Consider the following 21537-nt stretch of genomic DNA (forward strand, 5'->3'; position numbering starts at 1 on the left):
CCGGGAGGAGGAGAAAGAACGCCGTAAACAAAAGGCTGATCAGGCCAATTTCCAAATGTTGGCCCAGCTGATAAAACCACAACCTGGGCACTCTTCTACAAACAAGCCCCCCCCAGGAGCTTGTTTCAAGTGTGGACAAGAAGGACATAGGTCAAGGGCGTGCCCCTCCCCCAGATCTCCTACCACCCCATGCCCCAGATGCCACAAAAAGGGCCACTGGGGGTCTGATTGCCCAACCACCCGAAGGGGAGGCTGGACGAACAACCCCCATCCTAAGCCTGCCACAGTGGGGCTGACAGAAGAAGATTGACGGGGCCCAGGGGCTTCTCGCCCGACCATTTCCATCACCAAACAGGAGCCCAGGGTTACTTTAATAGTAGACGGTCGCCCCATCTCCTTCCTCCTAGATACAGGAGCCACCTTCTCAGTCTTGCAGGAATACCGGGGCCCTACCACGCCTGCCATTACTCCTATAGTCAGGGTAGGAGGTAGACAGATTTTCCCATTAACCGCCCCCCCCCTTTTATGCACAATCCAAGACAATCCCATACCTTTCTCCCACTCCTTCCTGGTTATGCCCCAGTGTCCCCTCCCTTTACTAGGACGGGACATCCTTTCTCTCCTCCATGTTTCCATGACTATATCCACTCCCACAGCCCCCAGTACTCCCTTTCTAATGGCCCTCATAGCTGACGACGCCCCTCTACCCAATGAAAGCTCCAGTTCCGCCCTCATACACCCTGTAAATCCCAGAGTTTGGGACATTACAAGCCCCTCCGTGGCTCTATGTCCTCCTGCCTCTATCAAATTACGTGACCCCTCTCAGTATATCTGCCAGGCCCAATACCCCCTAACCACTTCAGCCCTCATAAACCTTCAACCCATCATTCAAGATCTTTTAAACAAAAATTACCTCAGACCCACTCACTCCCCATTTAATACCCCCATATTAGCTGTTAAAAAAACCAACGGATCTTTCCGCCTTGTCCAAGACCTTCGCCTCATCAACATGGCCATCATCCCTATCCATTCCTTAGTTCCAAATCCATACACCCTTTTCTCACAGATCCCTGCCTCAGCCTCCCACTTCTCAGTCCTAGATCTCAAGGACGCTTTTTTTTTTTTCTATCACTCTGGACCCCTCCTCCCAAGATTTTTTACAGAAAACGGCTCCTATCTGACCTGCCAGTTATCAAAACCAAGACAGAAATCCTTTCCTTTCTGGGCCTGGCTGGGTATTTTAGAGCGTGGATCCCTAACTTCTCCCTGTTGGCAAGACCCCTATACGACCTCAGCAAGGGCCCCCCTGAAGAACCATTATCCTCCTCACCCCGACACTCCTTCATTAAGCTCCGTCAAGCCCTTGTGGAAGCCCCAGCTCTCCATCTTCCTGATTTGTTGAAGCCCTTCTCATTATACATTCATGAGAGGTCCAGTCAAGCTCTAGGAGTCCTAGGCCAACATTATGGCCCATCCTTTGCCCCAGTAGCTTATCTTTCCAAGCAATTAGACCCCACAGTTCGGGGATGGGCAACCTGCCTACGGGCATTAGCCACTGGACAGCTCTTGCAGAAAGAAGCTCATAAACTGACATTCGGGGCGCCCCTTACCATTCTGTCCCCACATCACCTAAAGGATCTCTTAACCTACAAAAGTTTACAGACTCTCCCTCCCTCCAGACTCCTGACCTTACTGTCCTCTTTCCTCCAAAATCCCGTTCACCCCCTTTGCCATCCACACCCGAATCATGACTTTTTCCTCCTTTACTGCTCCCTCGCTCTCTCTCGCTTTTTTTCCTCATTCCTATTGTCTTCCCCGCCACCCCAGCCTCCTTTGTATGGCGATTCAAAGTCAGACAGACTTACACACAGCATCAAACAAAAATTACTGCCCTCATTGCCACATCAGACTGCCCTCTGAAAGGCTGCTCCGAGCCTTTATACCTCCACTTCCTCCCTCCACCGAAGTGTTCACTAGCAGCTACCTTTATTCTCCCTACCTCTGCTTCCTCTATGACCAAAAACAAGCCTGTTGCAGGCGATGGCCAGACACCTACGGGGATGTCCCTACTGGTCTTGCACCATTCACTACATGGGTAACTCCCGGTACCCACAGTATTACTCCTCCAACACATTCTCTTCAATACTAACAAACCCCTTCCTTACCTGGCTTTGGCCCATTGCAGGCCCTATAATAATCATTCTCCTCGCCTGTCTCTTCTTGCCTTGTAAAGTTTATCAAATCCCAAGTTGGTAAAATCTCTAATCAAACTTTCAACCAGCTTTTACTCAGGAACTACCAGCTTTTAGCCACAGAAGATCCCTCACCCTCACGTAACCTCCTCACCACACGCTGAGATGGACCCCTCTCTCCGCTGGAAACTGTTCCTGGAAACAATGGCCGCAGACGCCTGGCTTCTGGCACCCGTATCCTCCTGGCACCATTAGAATCAACAAGTCCTCAACCTATAGTTACAGGGAACCTTCATTGATTTCCAACCTGAAGAAGTCCACATCTACTCGTCCTTACTGTGGGGAGTCCTATCAACCCTTTCCTCCCAGTCCTCAAGCCCTCACTCCCTTCTCCACCCCCGTTCAGCAGGAAGCTGTCAGAGAGAAAGCAACGTCCACAACCCCATAGAGGAGAAAGGGGGGAATGAAGGGCCCCCACCCATAAGATGGTGAAATTCCTGCTTCTCTTCCGGGTCCTTGGTTCCCGCCGGCACCACCTGAAGCCCAATCACCCCTCACCCCCCTAATCCCAGCACCTAGCCAATAGCCACCAGCCCCGTAGAAGTGACACCTCAATCAGCTCATGCCCCTTCCTATATAACCCAGCACCTTTCCCTAATAAAGCGGAATTCTCTGGTGAATTGCTGCTGTGTGTCGCTCCTTTCCTTTCAAGTAATAACCACCTATATTTTAATAAGAGAATTTCAAAAATTTCACAAAAAAGTTTCAAGTTGAAAATTCCTAACCCATGAGGGTCTGGGTCTCCCTTTTATACTTGGCCCCTGCTCACCATCCTCCAGCCAAAAGGGAAAGGGATGATAGAGGGCGGCGCAATTCTCTAAAGGAAGCAGAAAGCACAGGGGAGGTGGTCCAGAGAGGCGAGTGATCCTTCCGGGGAAGGAGCAGGGAAGTAGGCTGACTGCAGATGCCAACAAATTTGAAGGCATAGGACAGGGACCGTCAGGGGAGCCTGAGAGGCAGGCCTCTGTTACCTTAAGGGTGAGCAGGTGTGGGCTGGAAACAAGGCCTTGTGGAGAGAGATGGAGGTCTAGAAACCGTGGCACTGGGCCTGGGAATTCATCTGTGTAACCCAGTGGGCTACCACAAAACCCATAATCCCATTCAACGCAGAACCTTAGAAAACTGAATTCAACATTTACAACATACACTGTGTCTTGTTACCCCACTGCTCACGACACTCACTCACACGGCCTTTCTTTACCACTTTCCTTTTCATGGCTTTGGGTCTCAGCATGTATGGCAGAAACAGAACAAGGCAGAAGAAGTCAAGTGCAATGAGACCCCAAATAAACACCCCCCCGACCTCTTACTCTTGTTATCTGAGTATCTGCAAAGTAAGGTCAACTTAACCATCTCTGGGTTTCTTTCTTGCTCTACTAATCAGTGTTCAGTAATGAGTAGTTGTTGCTGTCCTTAGTTTGCAGAGACTTAGGAAATGGACAATGATTTGCTATTAGTTTAGGGGGGTTTCTAATGTGAACAAACTGAAAATACACGCTGTATCATTGGCTACCCTTTCTTCTACACATTTGATGGTATTACAAGTACTTAAATTCACGTGCTCTAAATGGAAATACTGTTATTGTAATTTCTTACCGTACAGAAACAGGCAACCACAAATCAATGGTGGAGGAGGGAAAAAAGGCTCATACTGAATATAAACTAATCTTTAACTCCAAACTTTCTTCCTTTAACGGCTTTACTGACATGGTAATTCACATGCCATACAATTTACCTGTTTAAAGAGCACAGTTAACAGGTTTTTAGTACACTTACAGTGTTAAAGTAACCATTACTGCAATGACTTCCACCACCACAGAAAGAAACCCGTGCCCACAGCAGTATCCCCACTGAGGGACCACAAATTGACTTTTGTCTTATAGATCTGCCTACTGTGGGCATTTCATAGAAATACAATCACACACAAATGGGCATCTGTGACTGGCCCAAACATCCTTCCTGCAAGTCTCCTGAGCACATGCGTCACCCTGGGGTGACTCCCTGTGCTGGCTGTGGACCCTGGGCTGTCTCTGGGCAAGTGAGGTGACACTGTGGGTGGGGTCTACTCAGCCCAGTGCTGTGCACGTTCCAGCCAGCAAACATCGCTTCTCAGGATCATCCTAGGCTTGCTGGGGAGTTGGAGATAAAATGAACTGCTTGACAAAAATTGAAGTTCCAAGGCAAAACTATTAGATAAGAGTGCAGGTAAAACAATGACAATTTAGTCCATTTTTGCTTGGCAAACGATCTTTCACCACTTCCACTTTCCATAGCCAAACCATAATAATCTCACAATACCCTGTATCTCAAACTTCAAGAGCTGTGTTTGAAGCTCTGGTGCCAGTCAGGCCTCAACAGGAAATGAAGGAAGATAAGGAGAGATGAAGCTTACCCCTCAATGGCTTTCTTACATTTATAATTGGAAATTTATTGTCATTTCCCTTAAAGGGATTAATCATACTATCCTTCCTTCCCACGCCCCTGAATGTCTTCGCTGAAGATGTTTACTTCCGCAGCGGGAAGTCTAGGATTAGCAGGGCCTCCAGAAGGGTAGAGAAAATGTAAAGGTCAATTTAATTAGCTCAGTCTTACCACCAATCTTCTACACCTCTCATAAGAAGGTCATGATTTAGTAACCATTATGGTCCCCTGAATTTCTTAACTACCCAAGCATTTTGAACATTTAATTCTCTGGAACTACCCATGTAGTCTTAAATACATTTTCAGGTTTTCTTCCCTGAGTTTGTATTTCTGCTAAAAATCACATATTGAAGTTTTTGTCTTTAGTCAACAGAAAGGTCACTTAAAATCAATCCTGCCATGCTCAGATGTGTTAAAGCCACTACCTTTCAAAGGGAACGTGTCAATAGTGTATACAAAAATCTCAGTGACAGTCATCTACTCATGTTGACATAGTAATAGATTCAGAGATCAGATGGGTAGAAGAGCCTCAGAGAATGTTTTTGTCCTTCTTTCTAATTTCATAGATGAGAAAATCTGAGACCCTCCAGGGGTAAGGGACGGATGAAATTACAGCACCAGTCACTGAAGACCCAAGACTCAAACCAGCCTCAACCCAGGAAAACGTTCTTTTCCCTAACCCAGACTACCTGTTCCATGGACGTGAAACCTGGAAGCCAACCCCTGCCCTGCTGACAGCTCAGGATCATGATTACATGCCTCAAATCACACAGCCCGGGAGCCTGGAGCGACTGTGTATAAGAGGCCGCTTTCCGGTTTGCGTTTGACACATCTGAGAGAGCACAGATGGTTCTCTGACCTCGTCAGAGGTAAAGACCAACATGCTAACTCTAACATCATCATCAAGGGTTTACTAAATGCCCACTGTGTTCAAAGCCCTGTGTTAGCTCTTGGGGAATTTCAAAGAAAGTCTGAGCTGTGATCCCAGATGTAGAATCGCTTCCATTAAGCACAGGCACAAGCCACAGTGCAATTTAACACTTATCAATAATGAAAGAACTTTTCAGAAAAGAAGAACACAAAAATGGTAATGACCAGCAGGGAAAGCAGCAGAGTTGCAGCAACTTCACAGAGCTCCAGGAGATTGCCTTTAAAAATCTCAGGTTGGTACTTGAGGGCAATTAAAATGCACAGACCTGTGCCTGAGGCTCATAATAAACAAGCAAATATCCAGGAAGGGAGCTCCTGGGGCCGGGACTTCTAACTGTGAGCTCTTGGTTAAAATCACAAGTCAAAACCCAAAGTGGGTTCAGGTGCAGGAAACGCAGGCAAATAGGGAGTTGCATTCTCAGGTGGGGACAGTGTGGTAGGGGCAGTAGTTGGTTCAGCTCAGAGAAAGAAACAGAGAAAGCACAAGAGATCTCTGATGATGCCAGTGGGTGGTGAGGGAGCTTTCCAAAGTCAATCAAAAGACTTGTCCAATCTGGTAGGTGCTCCTTTGGTTTTCAGCCCAGGTGGAGTTTCTGACCCATGTTCATTGTGAGGCTGACCAGTGAGGCCAAGGACGGTGAGGAGAGACTGACTGGGTGAGCTGAGCAAATCTAGGGAGCAGCAACCAGTTACAAAAGAACACAAGAGCTCAGAAGGCTCAAGGCATATGCTAATTCAGGACAGGGACACTGCCGGAGGGCTGTCAAGAGACAAGCTCCTGAACACCATGCAGGACCCCCAGCTGCACGACCACTGGCATATCAAGGTCACCTCCACATTCTGTAAGCTAAAAGCTCACCTCTGTCTTCCTCTCTCTGCTCCCCTGGGACAGGCTCCCCCCACCTCCCCTGTCTCAGGCCCCAGCCCCTCTGCCCCTGCCCTCTGCTCCTGCGGGCCATCAGCCGCTGATCCTGTCAGTTTTCTCTTTCTCTGTCTTGTGAAGCTGTTCTCTGCTTGACCCCATTGGTACCAAGCACCCTGCTTCATCCTCTTCTTCCCTTGTTGGGATATTTCAGAGCCTCCTAATTTCTTTACCTCCCATGTAAGCATTCTATGCACAACCACCTCAATTACCTTTAGAAAATCCAGATGGCACCACATCAGTCCCTGGGACAACACCCACAGGGCTGCTGTCAGGCTGAAGAATCCAGTATCCTCAGGCCAGTTTCCAGCTTCCCCCCTTTCCCATCTTTGTCTCCACAAGCCCACTGCAGCCCAGTGGCTTCATGTTTGCTGAGCTCTCAGGCCCCGAAGGCTCCTCCCTCTTGGTGTGCCCCCAGCCCAACCTCTCTTCCACAAATATTTCTTAAGTTCCTGCCCAGAGCCAGGCTGGGGCTGAACTCTGAGCCTGCAGCCCAATAAACAAGCCGAACTCAGTCCCGGCCCTCGGACAGTTTAAATTATATTTGAGAAATCTACGTTTGAAAACATGGTGACAGACTTTATATTCTAGAGTCAAGACTAGAATTTTTTCCCTAAGTTTGGTATACTCTGAAGGTCTTAACACTTCAGAATTTTATTTTTAAACTTCAAGCAAGAACATTAAAAGTTTAAAACATTAGCTTTTAAAATTATTTTAAAATTAGAATTCTCTGTTTCAAACACAAAGAAGAAAATACATCAAATGTGAATAATGAGGGATTCTAATTCAGGAGACGCGATAGGGGAAAAGTAAACCTGGTATTATCTTCCACAAAGAACAAGAAGGCTCCACTTCAATTACGTGCTGTGTTTAGGCTTAATTGCTTCATCTCCATCCTGCACAACCTTTCAGTGTCTGGTGGGCAGGCCTCTCCCACAGCTCATAAACTTTAACTGAAGCCTCCGGCTGACTTCCCAGGCCTGTCATAAGAGATCCTGGTACTCTGAGGAATCAAACTGTCAATGTTTCTGTAAATCTCAATAGCATCTAATACCTAACCTGGCATGCAACAATTTAAAAAAAAGGAACTCATTCACCCTTTCTTCTTTTCTGCATTCCCTCCAATGTCTACAGAGCCTGGCATGCAGTAGGTATAGGAAGCACACACTAGATTGATAATTGCATGAAATCAGTGACCTGAGGGGGATCAGGGCTCAAGGTGGCAGTGGCAAAGGCAGAAACAGAATTGCAGCAATAGTAATGGGGCGCCTCACAGAACCATTCATCTTAAAAGACATCTTATCTTAGAAGTATGGTAATGGGGAGTTCCACTGGCCAACACTGATCAGAAGAACACGATTCAATTCTGAGCATATTACAAACCAATGAAGTAACTTTAAGAAGCACTAATAAATTGGACAAAGTTCTGAATCTAGAAGCCCTGGCCATATACACACATGGAGATTTATATATGTATGTTAGGTGATACTGTTATTAATGATGAATATTCTAGAACTGTTGCTTGAGTGTCTTTAACAGTAAGAAAAAGAAACTTTATTTTCAAAAGATATTCAAGAAGTCAAATATTTAGAGCAGGAATGCTTTTCAGTTCCTTCCAAGAAGTTTAGTTTGCTGATAGAGGTTAACTATGCTGGCTAATTACTATGTGTTACTTTTATCAGATTGATCAATATTGACTCTTGGGTGCAGCAAAAAGGCAGGTTGAGCCCATTTGTCCATTTGATCTAACGTGAATATTTGAACAGCAAATGACCCAGACAGTGGCGCTCCTCCTCCACCTTGATTCAAGGCTGCTCACTGGCTGATGGAGGCCTTGGGAAGAACACACCTGGCTAAGGCAAAGCAGAGCGGCCTCCATGAGGCCTGGTCCCCGGGAGCGAACCAGTGTCTCCAGGTGAGACCCCAGGACATGGATCCTACTTTTCAAACCCAGATTGAAAAAGAGTATTCAGTTTGCTTCTGCATGTGTCAACGAACCCTTGTGATTTGGTCTGGCTGTGACCGAGTGAAATGTCTGGGCAGTGGCGAGCCAATGTGCCCCCCAGCCGCCATCACGGCCCCTTGGGCCTGGCCTGCTCCCACTACCGGCTGTCACGGGGGCCCAGAGCCGCTGCACCATGCAGGAGGCCTCAAGGCAAGACCCTACAGCCAGAGTTGGCACAACTTCCTTTTTTCCAAACCAAATAGCCAACAAAGCAGGTTGAGCCCCAAATTTACAATCTTGTCTTCAGTTGAAACTCAGGGGCTCTACCCCTGCTGACAGTTTTTTAAGAGGTACAGACACTGGGAAAGGAACATAGGATTGGTGAAGGAAACAGTGGATCTCTGGTTTGCTAAAGATACTTTGAACACCCACTTTTTTTTTTAATAGAAATTCAGTTGCCAAAGAGAAAGCAGCAATTTAAATGCCAAAAGCACCAGGCATAGCTAAGAAAAGAGTGGTGTTCAAATGATTAATTATACTCATACTGGCTCTCCTCTATCTTGATCTCATGCTCAGAGCTTAACAGACTTGCCAATTAGGTGTGAATCATCCCCCACTTGCCTAATCTGCCTTCAAAGTTGGTACTCGGCAATTTGCACCTACTTAAGTATCAACTTACATGGTTTGGTTTTTAGGGGGGAAAAGGCTCATGTCTTAGTATTTTAGTGAGTAAACTGGTCATTTTGGGACATTTAAAAACCTCTTATCTGCTACAGCACAGAATTCAGGAGGTAACAGGTCCATTTTAGATGTCATTTAACCAGGCCAATTAGGAGAACTACAAGGACTTCATTTTGGTAATGAATTGAAGAATCTAACAAGATCCTGTAGCACAGGCCCTCAAAAGTCAGTCTCTGTGAAGAACAATATACCTGTTTAAAAAAAAGGGGAAGGGGGACAACTAGAGGACACTTGAGTTCATCATGAGAGAGGCAGGCAGAGGAGATTTTCTTACGACATCCAAGTTTTCAGTTGTTCATTCCTTTAAAGTACTGAGTTTATTTTCACATGGCCTCTTTCAATGTAATACACAGTTCTTAAATGATGGAGAATGCTTCCTTTTTACACAAACTATTTTTACTATTTCAAAATTTACACTTTAAAAGTGACTTTCCCCTCAAGACAAATGTTGGGCATAAAACCCACAGGGCATAAATCCACAAAGAAGTAAAAAGCCAACCTTTTCAAACAATATTGCTTCTCTCTCACTTACCAACTTTACATTCCCTGTATGGCCCTGGAAGATGACTGGTTAGCCAGAGACGGGTAAGATTCCTCAAGGGAGGAACAACCTAAGACAGGCACAGTCGCAGGGGGGTCATCAGGTGAGAAATTGGGGATCAACAGAGGTGAGGCTTAGAACCTCACCCCCCTGTTTTGAGAGAAATCATCTGCATCCGTGGATGTTTTGTTGCCCTTGTCTAGCTTGGATTAATACTTAGCCTATAGGCACACACCTGATCATCTACATTTGCTTTCTTACAGCACTAAACTATGTTTTCTACCTTTATCTTGCATCTACCTACCACCTCAGCATTTTAATAATAATGATAATAATAATAATAATAATAATAATAAGGGAGAAATGTGGGATTTACATATAAATCAAGTATAAAAATCAAACGAATATTCATATTTGACCTGATTGTTTATAGTTCATAATGCGTGATCAAAACCAAAAGTTTCTGTGATGACTGCCCTTGTACTGTTCACCATGTAAGAACTTATTCACTATGTAAGAATTTGTTCACCATGTAAGAACTTGTTCGTTGTGCTTCAGAAGATCGGAGACTGATGAGAATTAGGCTTGGGGTGGATTAATGATTGTGCATCGAGTCCCCTGTACAGAATTTTATTGTTGTTAACTGTTAACAACCATCTGATCAATAAATATGAGATGCCGTCTCAAAAAAAAAAAAAAGTGACTTTCCAGCGGTCAATTCCAAGTTTAACTTTGATCTCATGAAGCCCAAGTCTGAGCACTGCCCCCACTGCAGTTTTTAAAAGCAAACTGGGTGTCTCCCCACCCTGTACTACTGCTCCCCAGCCCTCTGTGGAAACCCCGGCCCCAGTCCACAGTGGAGGGAATGTCCAGCAGTGTCACTAACATTGCTTTTTCAAAACATGGTAGTTTAGAGGCTTCCCAGGCCTGAGTGAGCATGTGAGAAATTCCTGGAAACTTTCAACAATGGGGCAGAGCAGGGTGGGAAGGCCCACAAAACTTTAGGACAGTACTAAGTAAGCTCCCAGGGTGGCAATATGGCACTTAAGGTAGGGCAAATTAAGATTTCTGATTTGGGGCAAATGAGAAAGAATGTTTCCTAAATTTGAAAAGATTTAAAATAAGTCAGTGAGCTCACAGTAAAATGAACAGACCGTTGTCCATGGCCTTAAAGAGGCCCTTGCATCTCCTATCTTAGATCTCTGCCCTTAAAAAAATCCTTGGCTTTTATGAATCGGCCTGTGTATGTGAAAATCAGATGGCCCATGTCAAGTCCTTTCTTAGGAGACATGGCTGTGGGTCAGCAGCTATGACAGCACCATAACATCAACTTTAAGTCAAAATGGAGAAGCAGGGGAGAAAAGCACGGGAGCACACCACCACACAGTGAGTACCAACAGCAGAGGAAGGCGCGCCAGGGCTGGCTACTGGTGGCAACACAGGGTCGCTGTACCCATGCTGTGCCATGGTGCACAAGGTGGCCATTGACAAAAATGCAGTGGGCCACAGTCCGGTTGGCTGATTTGAAAAGCAGCAAATCAGCAAAAACAAAAATAAATTTGAGACTCTTAAATACCCTCTGCAAACATAGGAAATGCAAATTTAACACACACAAACACTCTTGCACAGGCTGGTGACACAGTCAGTGGCAGACTTCAAAAGGAGGCTCTGCCAGCAGACTCTTTACCTCGAGATGAGAGTATTACCTAAAACCCTCACCTGCTTGCTGTCTTCCCAAAGAATAATGTCTCTTCCTACCGACCACTGAAATCCTATTGTGTAGAGGTCCCTAACTGAAAGAATTCTTTATTTCAGTAAGAACACTGAAAAATTCTTACATAAAATGAAAATTACTATTATATAATTACTTATAATGACAAAAATGTAAATCCCACTTTACAGAGAAAAAAACTATCTTAAAATAGGACCGTGTAAATCCTCTTTTACACAAACAGTGCTGAAACGCATCTGAAGCAAATGTTACGAGAGCAACTCACCTGGAAATCTTGATCGTCAATCCCAAACCTCTCCCGCAGGTTCCGGAAGACCATCGGGCAGTATTCCTTAAACTTGAAATGGCTCGGCATGTTTTCTCTGAAATAGTCATATTGCAGAATAAAGCTCAGATGCACGAAGAGGAATCCAGCCTTGTGTCTGCCACCACCTAGTTCTACATGTAGCCAGAGAAGCGCTCAGAAGGAGCTCCCAAACCCCCATGGCACAGACCTACTTCCCAGAACTGCCTGCAGCCCACAGAAGGCCTGGGACAGACTGAGGTCCTCGGTCTCCTCTCACCACCTCGAGGCACTGGGGCTATGCCATCTGTCGGATCCTGAACGCTCATTACAGCCGCTTCCCCGGGGAAGAAGAGGTGAAAAGGGAAGGGGCCACACAGAGGGAAGGGGTGACAGGAGAGCAAAGGATGTGCAGGGTCAGGAGGGCAGCAGAGGCTCCCACACTTGTCCTCAATTACTTGCTGATTAAAGTCACAAAATGACTGTCTCTCATTCCTTGAACAGACCTATTTTATGTTTTATATAAATACCACATTCTAAATTCACATAGAAAAGGGCCCCTCAAAAGGTCAACCTCTAAACAGTATTATGAGAAGAATCAACACACCAGTTTCACATTAGAACAACAGCCCCCCCATTAAGAAATTTTGTAATTGATCCTTATGTGGGAGAGTTTTCTTTGAGGCTCATTCTACTCATTCAGAATGGCTTTCTCCTTTGTGTATGTGTACACACGCACACACACACACACAATGTCTACTCCGGTACTCCGTGTATGTATCAGTTTTCAGTCACCTGCCTATGAGCCGCCTGAGAGCAGGGCCATTAGGAAGGACTGCCTAATACCTAAGGTGCTTCATGATGATGTCTAAAATGACACTCAAATGAAGGAGAAATATTTTCAATGCCCAACATGGCATTCAATTACATGTCATAAAAAAGCACCTTAATTCTTTATTATTCTATGAAGCAGTCATTTCTGTTCATAAAGTAATCAAGATCAGAATTACATGTGAGATAGCTGAGCTCCATAGCTGCTAAAAAATCCAAACAATTTACAGCTTCAAATATTTAAATTGTAATGAGAATATCACTCTTAACATGTAAGATATTCGTACAGAACAATATACCATATGGCAGAAGGATATCAACCAAGAGGGCCTGCTGCTGCTTTTCTGAAAATGACAGATGGTTATGTTTATCACAGGATTAACTTCATCAGCAAAACTTTACTCCCACCCATTGGAAAATAATATGACTATAGAAATTCACAAAAATTATACTCCTGGCAGCCACATCAGTTCTATAAAAGGTTGTACTTGGACTTACTTGTTAAAAAGGTGATTGTCCACCTTTATCTTTGAATAGGCTTTGAAGTCATCTGGCATCAACATAACAGGGATTTGAACATGGCTCAATTCATTGATCTAGAAAAATATGAAATAAACAGCACAGGTTATTACTATAGAGGTGTGAAGTGCTTGATCTGAACATGTGTCTCATGCAGAAAACCCAGTGGACACGAGAACGTCCGGCTCACCTTCCTCCCCACTCCTATCCTGAATCATCTCCCTTGTCAGACGTCACCGCTGCCTCCCAGCTCGCATCCAGCTCCAACTCCAGCCACTTATCTCTGCTGCAAGGCCTGGGGGGCCCCGCGACTGTGGTGGCACAGGAGGATTCTGGGCGGTGACCCCTCATGGCCAACCCCCCCATCTATCTTCCCACTCCTGTCCTCAACCCTCGGATGACATATCTAGGACAACCTCCCTCTGTAAAGAAAATATTGTCTGAGAAAGAAGGCTTTTTAATTTTTGATATACATATTTGTTGAATTAATGGATATGACTATTTCTTTACAGTTTTGGCAACACTGCCACTCACGTAGTCTTTACCTTTCTTATAAGAACTAAATTCAAAACTAAATATTGGGGTAGGGCATGAGTTTGCCGAAAGAGGAACCTTCACGAAGTAAAAGGGGGAGGTACAGGGTCCTGGGACTAAATGAGAGGGAGATGAGTTGGGAAGGTGTCCAGAACTAAAGCAGATATGGTTACAGAGAAGGATGGGGCTGAATCAAGTTCTGTTTACATTCCAGCGAATGGTAGGGACAGCTTTCAGCACATGACTTTGAACTTTCTCTTGGTTAATTATTTTTGTATCTCAGTTCCCAGACCATACCTCTCTTGTTACTAATAACAAAAACTACTTTAAAGATTTATACTTCCTGCAAATGCAAGATACTTGGAAGGGTTCTCAGTTACAAAAACAAAACAGAAAACCAAAACATTAGGTCCTTAATAATGCAAGAGTTGTTAACACTTGGCTGGTTAGAGGTGAAGGTAGAGGAAATCTTCAAGATGCCTTCCTTGCCCTGTAGGGCACAAAGTGACCATCAAGCAAGCATCAGTGGAAGAGTGGCTTTGAAGATGGATACCAATTTCAACACTTTGTTGGGTCAGAGGAAGGCTGGGGAGCTCAACTACAGATTCAGCATTAAACTAGAACCCTTGAGTGAAGCAAAACTGGTCTCACTACCTGGTGGAAGTAATGCAAATGGTATCTGCAGGAAAGCATCCCCATCCCAGCCCTCTAGGATTCCCACAGATCAGGTTCAACCAGGTATGAGCTCACAAAGATAGCCAGGGTGGGAGTCAGCAGGAACAAGAATCTATTATTTCAAAACTTCAGCTGTTAAAACGATCAGCTACAGAACAGAAAACAAAAATGATATGTAAAATGTACGAAGTAAAAGATGAACCAGAAAAATGAGTAAACTATGAGACTTACGAAAATGACCGTCAGATTTTTAAGAGTCGAACAGAATTTTCAAAAAAGGAACTAAAAACAAAAAAGGAGCTAAAAACAAAAAAGATTCCATGGGGACAGAATCTCCACACTCAGGACCCTTCTGGGCCGTGCCCTATGTACCTCTTCACCTGGCTGTTCAGCTCTAACCTTTACAAAATTCTTTATAAAGACTCTTGATTTTTACTCTGAGTGATGCGGGAGCTGTTGCAGGGTTCTGGATGGTGGAGTGATGATATCACTTAAATTAGGGTTTAAAAAGATTATTGGGTTTAGGGGTGGGCACAAGTACACAAGTAGGGAGCCAAGTTGTGAGGATTTGCAGGGACAGCTGTTCTGATGGGGAGGACAGCAGCGTCGCTAGGGAAAAGGTGTCAGATTCTGGGTGTATCTTGAAAGTAGAGTCAATGTGATTTCCTCAAGTCTGCAGGTTGGGTATGAAACAAAAGCCCAGATGGACTCTGAGGCCTTGGCCTGAGCAATTAGGAGGACAGAGATGCCATCAACGACAGTGCAGGAGACTCCTCACTGGGTCCCTGTCTATGATTTTTGGTTCTGAATCGTGTCAAAGAATTGCCTGTCACAAAAATTAAGTGCTTTAATAATTTTTTTTAAACTATGGCGAAATGAAAATCGTATGTGCAAACTATCATATTTATTTATAAATTGTGGGCATGTATGTTGGGCACTGCACAAATTCTCAAGCCTTACAATCAGATTGGATACCACCACCTTTATTTCCTGATCTACTTTGACTTTCACTTAGTACTGCTCTTTTTTTTCACAGTTGCTGAGAACCTAGCTTCCCAAAGATATGTCATTGAAAGGAATGCAGTAGTATAGTCTAAGTTGAAATTGTGAACTCCCTCAAGCTACTGGTTTGCGTGGTGTCTTACAAATGTTGAGTATTGCCATGTTTCCCTTGAAAATTTAAAATACCCTGTGGCACTCCTAGTTAACTACTGCAATGTCTTGGGGCACCCTGGCACAGTTTGGGAAGTACAGATAAGAACAGCAGCAGATGTTTAAGATAGCAAATGATATAATCTAATTATAGAATAGGATAATCAGAATAATCCCTTCAAATGCATTGTTATGGATTATAACCTACAAAAGCACTTTGCATTCATCCCTAACAGTCTTAATCAGAGCCACTAGTTAACCCTTAACCTGTAAAAACTGATGCTCTCTATCACCTTTCCATGCAAATAGTTTTTTGGGGATTACTTGATATCAACTGCATTTGTATGAGGCCAAATAAAAATTCTGTTCCTTATCAAAGTACTGCAGTAAGATAGTCAGACATCACTTTTAGCCTGTTCTGTATCAGTAACTCTCCATCATGTTATGGCCCATAAAAAAATGTATGAAAATTGCCATTTAATAAAAACACTCGACTGATTTAAAATCATATGGTCTGCCATTCAGTTTACCCAGGTACCTTACAATATTAAATAATTTGTACAGTATGTTTGTGAAAAAAATCAGTGCAGAAACCGAGGGGGTCCATGATGGGATGGGGCTGCACACAGGTCGAGGAGGACTGGACTAGGCTACTGTGGATTCCGTGACAGGATGGAAGCCTGGCAAAGGGAGGAGGGAGCAGAGATGAAGGGTGGAGATTCCGGTGATACTAAGGTGGCAAAGACACGGGCTTGCACGGCAGGCCAGACCATGATGCCATTCACTGAGACAGCATATTTTAAGAGAAGAGTTCAGTTTTGAACTTGTCAGATTTGACATGCTCTTGAGACATCTGAAGTGTTATGTCAGCTAGGCAGGTGGGCACTGGATCTGGAGTTCTCGGAGGAGGCAGAAGCAGCAGACAGAAACACATGTGTCTGCGTGTAAGGCACTGACTCTTCCTTGGGAGTGAATGGGATGCCCTCAAGATGGGACAGGAAGAGAAGGCGGGACAGCCTAGAAGCAGTCTAAAATATCAGCAGCCGAGGGCCTGCAGAGGAGAAGAAAACTTCAAGGTAGGAAATGACACACAAATTTACTTCATGGACATGAAGGGGGGTGAGTCCAGGACAAAATGGGACATACAGTGCCGAACACTTTGGAGTAGTCAAGTGGGGTGACAACTGGGAAGTATCACTGGATCGAGCAACACGGAGGCCTCTGATGACAGTAGCAGGAGGGGCTTTGATGGAATGCAGTGATGGAAACCAGACTGGAGCAAGCTGAGGACAGAGGGCGAGGTGAGGGAACGCAGGTACCGAGTTTGGCGAGTTTCTAGTAAGTGTGAAAGTGAGGGAGGAGAGTGATAGAGGAGGAGGAGGGATGGAGGAAGGGACATTCTTTCCATAGCAGGAGAAGGTGGGAAGGGATGGTTGTGGAAATGGTACTGGGGGGGGCAGCTCCTCTAACAACAGGAGGCAAAAGGGACAGGAGCTATGCAGAAGTGGCAGCATCTGCCTCAGGGAAGACAGCGGTTTCTGTCCTCTGTCCCCTGGCTCCTGTTTTCTCTGGGAGGGAGGAATGGTGGCCATATGCTGGGAGTTGAGAGGCAGGCTGAGGGGTGCAGAGGCTTAGAACACAGAGAACTTGAAAAAAATGGCTGTAGAATGTAGGAAAACAAGTTTGAGGGGAGAAATATGCCTAGGAGTCCATTTCCTGTCCATTGTGATTAACTTGCAGAGAACCAAGCAAGGTCCAGGAGGGACACGCACCAGAGCTCAACCCTGGGTGCAGATGCAGAGACAGAGGATGGCTTGGGTCCTTCAGGTTTGAAGTGCTTGCTAGTCAAGTGTGACATAAAACACCATGTGTGATATAAAGAGCAGTGGAGTTCCAGGATAATCACTTGGAAATAGAAAGTAGGAACAAAACATTCTCCCTGACCACAAAGAGTTTTGCTGTGTCTTTGTAGGGGCAGCACACACACATACAGTCAGCACAGGGTGCCCACTGTAACAGGTCTTCCGGGAGGGAGTGAAGCCTACATGGCTCTTGACAGAGAGACGTGACTAGTGTTTCATTTAAATGTCTGGAAAATGCATACATTTAGTTATTTCGACAAGTCCCAAATTTACAAATTAGCATGCCCCAGTAAGTAGGGAGTGTTTGGTTCTTGTTATTATAGAAGAAAAGAGATGAGAAATCAGAGATGATTGCACTTACACCTCACTTTACACAGACACATCAAATGATGAAATCAAAAGAGAACCTTAGAGATCCTACCACCTAATCTCTCATTTTGCAGATTACGATATATTCCGGTATAACTACACCTCTATAGTCCAGCAGTAGTTTGATACAAAGTCATCAGACAGGTACTTCACAGCATTCTCTCTCTCTTCTGGACGGCCTTTCATTTACGATGGCTTCACAATTCCTCTTCCCAAAAAACTCCCTCCCCACAAACGTCTTGGTCAGGTGAGTAGCTAGATGTAAAGGCCTGTGAACAAACACTTCATGACCCAAAGGATCTACCATTTAACAACAGCTTTCAGTCAGTAAACAATCTTTTCAGTGGTGTGCCCATGAGCCCCTTTTAGTTTTTTCTCTAAGCACGTTTTATTCTGTTGTATATGGGGGCTCACCCACATGCAACATTCATCACTCATTCATCAGTTTTACAAAATGTATTCATTCGAAGGCTGCCTGAGAACCAAAAGACTGTTTATTGTCCTGGATAACTCTCTCTTTTAGCCTATTACCCTAACATCACACAAACCAAAATAAATCCTTGTCTCTAGTTATCTTATTGAGTTAATGCAGGTACTGACAATGAGCCATCATCTTCAATAGGTTGTATTAATCCTATTTTTTAATTTCTGTATTCCATGTATGGCTATTGGTTGTGAACTTTCAGATTTCAGGATAAAATTCTTGGGTTTCAAAGTCTTCAGTCTGAGGAAACTTGAATTTACTCATTTGTCATTCTCCCTGGACCAACCACTATATATGTCCCACCCTGAAACTGGTAGCAAAACCATTAGTGGTTATCACCATTGGTTTACATCTGCTATTACCAGTATTTTAACAAAGAATTTATACTTTTTTTTTCTTTCTTTATAGATACTTACATAGGAAATATATATGTTATAGTTATATATGCTATATATGTCTTACATGTATTTTAAATAGTATATGTATTAAATATACATATATGTACATATGTATCATGTATATATATGTAATATATATGTATATTTGTACATATATATGCTACCTACATTATATATGCTACATAATATCCACAAAAGGAAATAAAACAATTTGTGTTAATTATTACTATTTTGAAGGAAAGAGTAACACACACATTACAGGAATAAGCACACATTATGAAATCAAAAAGTTTTTAATTTATGGAGATTAAAAGGTTTTGAAGTTTACTAAAATTAGGTTAGCTAAACAATTCACTGAAGGCACTAGTTATATCACTAAGGCTATGTTTAAGGTTCCTTCAGGTTGCAAATACTTAAACTCTAACAACAAAAGTGCAATACCCCATTATACTTGTTGAGTACTCACTAGTTGTCAAACCACTTTGGGAAACATGTTTTCATTGTCTATTTGCGTTGACAGTCCTATTCATGCTCCTATAAAGCTCATGAGCATCAAAGCTTATTATAAACAGCCCTGTGCAGAGGCTGTAGATTGGGTCTCCCGGTGTCTTGGGAAGGGCCTCTCATTTCTGCTTATGCTGTCCCAGTCACCCCCAAAACAGACAGGTGTGGACCAGCTCTGCATTTCTGCTTTGACATTGGGCCAGTGTGGACAACACAGGGCCTAACATAACACATGAAATAAAGAAGCCTTGCTGTCAGCATCAACAGAAGCTAGGGCAAAAGGGGCTCAAGAGGATTAGGATGAAGCGCCCAAATGTTCTTGCTTGTGTTGTAATTCAAGAGTCTGGGAGGGTATTAGCTGACAGGGTTGGGGCGCAGAGATGGGGGCGGGGAGTGCTGCAAGGTCTAGGCTCTCCTTTGCCTTAACTCACTTCAATACTAGACATTAACCTTGCTCCTAATACTTGGTGGACACCTGGCTTCATCACAAACAACACTGGGCACAGTATCTGACTTTCAAGTCAGACACGGTATGTCTGACTTTACAACAGAATGAAGTAGGTACTATTATTATCCCCATTTTCCAGAGAAGGAAATTGAGGCTTAGTGAGATTAGATAAACTAACTCACATTAAGTCTTCCTTAAACAGACAACTCACTTGAGTTATTTCAAATTTAATATTCAGGGAGAGGGGCCTGGCTGACCCTAAGATCCTCTAGAGCCCCTGACGGCCTATCAAGTAAGATTCACAGCAGTTTCTTAAGACTCACCTGAAATTTAAGTCTTCATGTTAAAAACTTCTAAAGGATTCCCCCCACCGTTTTTTTAAGGGAGCAATTAAACAGATATTTAGGATAAAAGACTGAATACATGTTTAATTGAATATGCACCGTGATCTACTACAATTACATTTGCTCTGACTTCAGTAAGTATAATCTAAATTTGGGAAGATCTATCTCACTGAAAAGTTATTGTTTCTCTGGCACGCTTTGTCATTTGAAAAAACAGAAAATAAATAGTCCTCAAAGCACCATTAAATCTTAGTGAATCATAAACAATAACCTTGAAGGATACAAAATAGATTTCCAAAGCAATTATTTATTAAAGCAAATTGTTGAGTTTTCCTTTATGACAAAGATTAACACACAGTACAGTAAAACTGATGTGAACTTCTCCTTTTAAAATAGTGTACGATCCAACTTAATAAAGGTATTTTGATTCCTATCAGCAAAACATTCAAATTTCTATCCCATTCAAGTTAACACCAACAACCTAAGAACAGGTTTGTTTTTTGTGGGTTAGATCTGATTACAAAGAGTGTAGCACTGAATTCACACTGGCAAGAAAACAAGAGTTTGCAATTAAGCTGCAAAAATAAATAGCTACTGGCCAAGGAATAAAGAAGTAAGACCCAGCTGGTAATGGTTCTGAAATTAAGGCATACAGAGGCGTCCCCACAAAGCCATTTCACACTGCAACATTTACAAAATAAATTTCACTCACTTATATAATTTTTGAGCCAAGCAAAGAATATGTTCATAAATTGTGGGGCATTATTAATGACACTTAATTCAGATGTATTCATCCTAAATACTATGTTCCCAGGCTAGTATATAATTAGTAATTGGTTTTCATTCCATCAGAATACACAAAAAGGAACAAAAAAAGACAACCTCTCACATGTAGACACTAGGGCATTTAATCTGATTATAATAGACAATTCCTACAAATGATGCCATGCTGCGATGAGATTGGAGGCCTCCCCAGGTGACACTGCAGGGTTTAAGGCCTGCCGCTGGGAGCTGGCAGGGACTTTTCACGGCAGCAGGTCCATCTGACACTGGGGCAAAACCAGAGATGGCAAGAGTCGGAATTACCATATAAAAGGCGTTGTCCGGAGGGGGGGCGGAAGATGGCGGCGTGAGTAGAGCAGCGGAAATCTCCTCCCAAAACAACATATATCTATGAAAATATAACAAAGACAACCCTTCCTAGAATAAAGACCAGAGGACACAGGACAATATCCAGACCACATCCGCACCTGAGAGAACCCAGCGCCTCGCGAAGGGGGTAAGATACAAGCCCCGGCCCCGCGGGAGCCGAGCGCCCCTCCCCCCAGCTCCCGGCGGGAGAAGAGCAGGCAGAGCGGGAGGGAGACGGAGCCCAGGGCTTCCGAACACCCAGCCCCAGCCATCCGGGCCAGAGTGCAGGGCCCTCAATACTGGGAAAACAGGGCAGCAAGAACAGTGAGCAGGCACTGGAGGCTGGGCGACAGAGGACATAAGAAAAGCGCGCGACCATTTTTTTTTTTTGCTTTTTTGCTGCTTTGTTTTGGCGAGCGCTGTTTGGAAGTCTTAAAGGGACAGGGACCCCAATATTAGGGAAACAAGGCAGAAAGACCGGTGAGCAGAGGCCTGAGGCTGGCACCGGAGAATAAAGAA

General features: G+C 44.0%; 1 protein-coding gene across 2 annotated transcripts in view; it reads right to left on the bottom strand.

Annotated features, from left to right (window-relative positions):
• Positions 1 to 21537, bottom strand: part of PIP4K2A (phosphatidylinositol-5-phosphate 4-kinase type 2 alpha) — a 190160-nt gene that overhangs the window by 51396 nt on the left and 117227 nt on the right. For both annotated transcript variants that reach the window (XM_057498282.1, XM_036880919.2), the window contains exons 2-3: positions 13097 to 13194; positions 11750 to 11846 (exon numbers count right to left, since the gene is read on the bottom strand). In XM_057498282.1, coding sequence (XP_057354265.1) covers positions 11750 to 11846; positions 13097 to 13194 — 195 coding nt within the window. The remainder of the gene's footprint in view (positions 1 to 11749; positions 11847 to 13096; positions 13195 to 21537) is intronic.

This window comes from Manis pentadactyla, chromosome 3 (assembly GCF_030020395.1).
Source record: "Manis pentadactyla isolate mManPen7 chromosome 3, mManPen7.hap1, whole genome shotgun sequence".
Lineage (NCBI taxonomy): Eukaryota > Metazoa > Chordata > Mammalia > Pholidota > Manidae > Manis > Manis pentadactyla.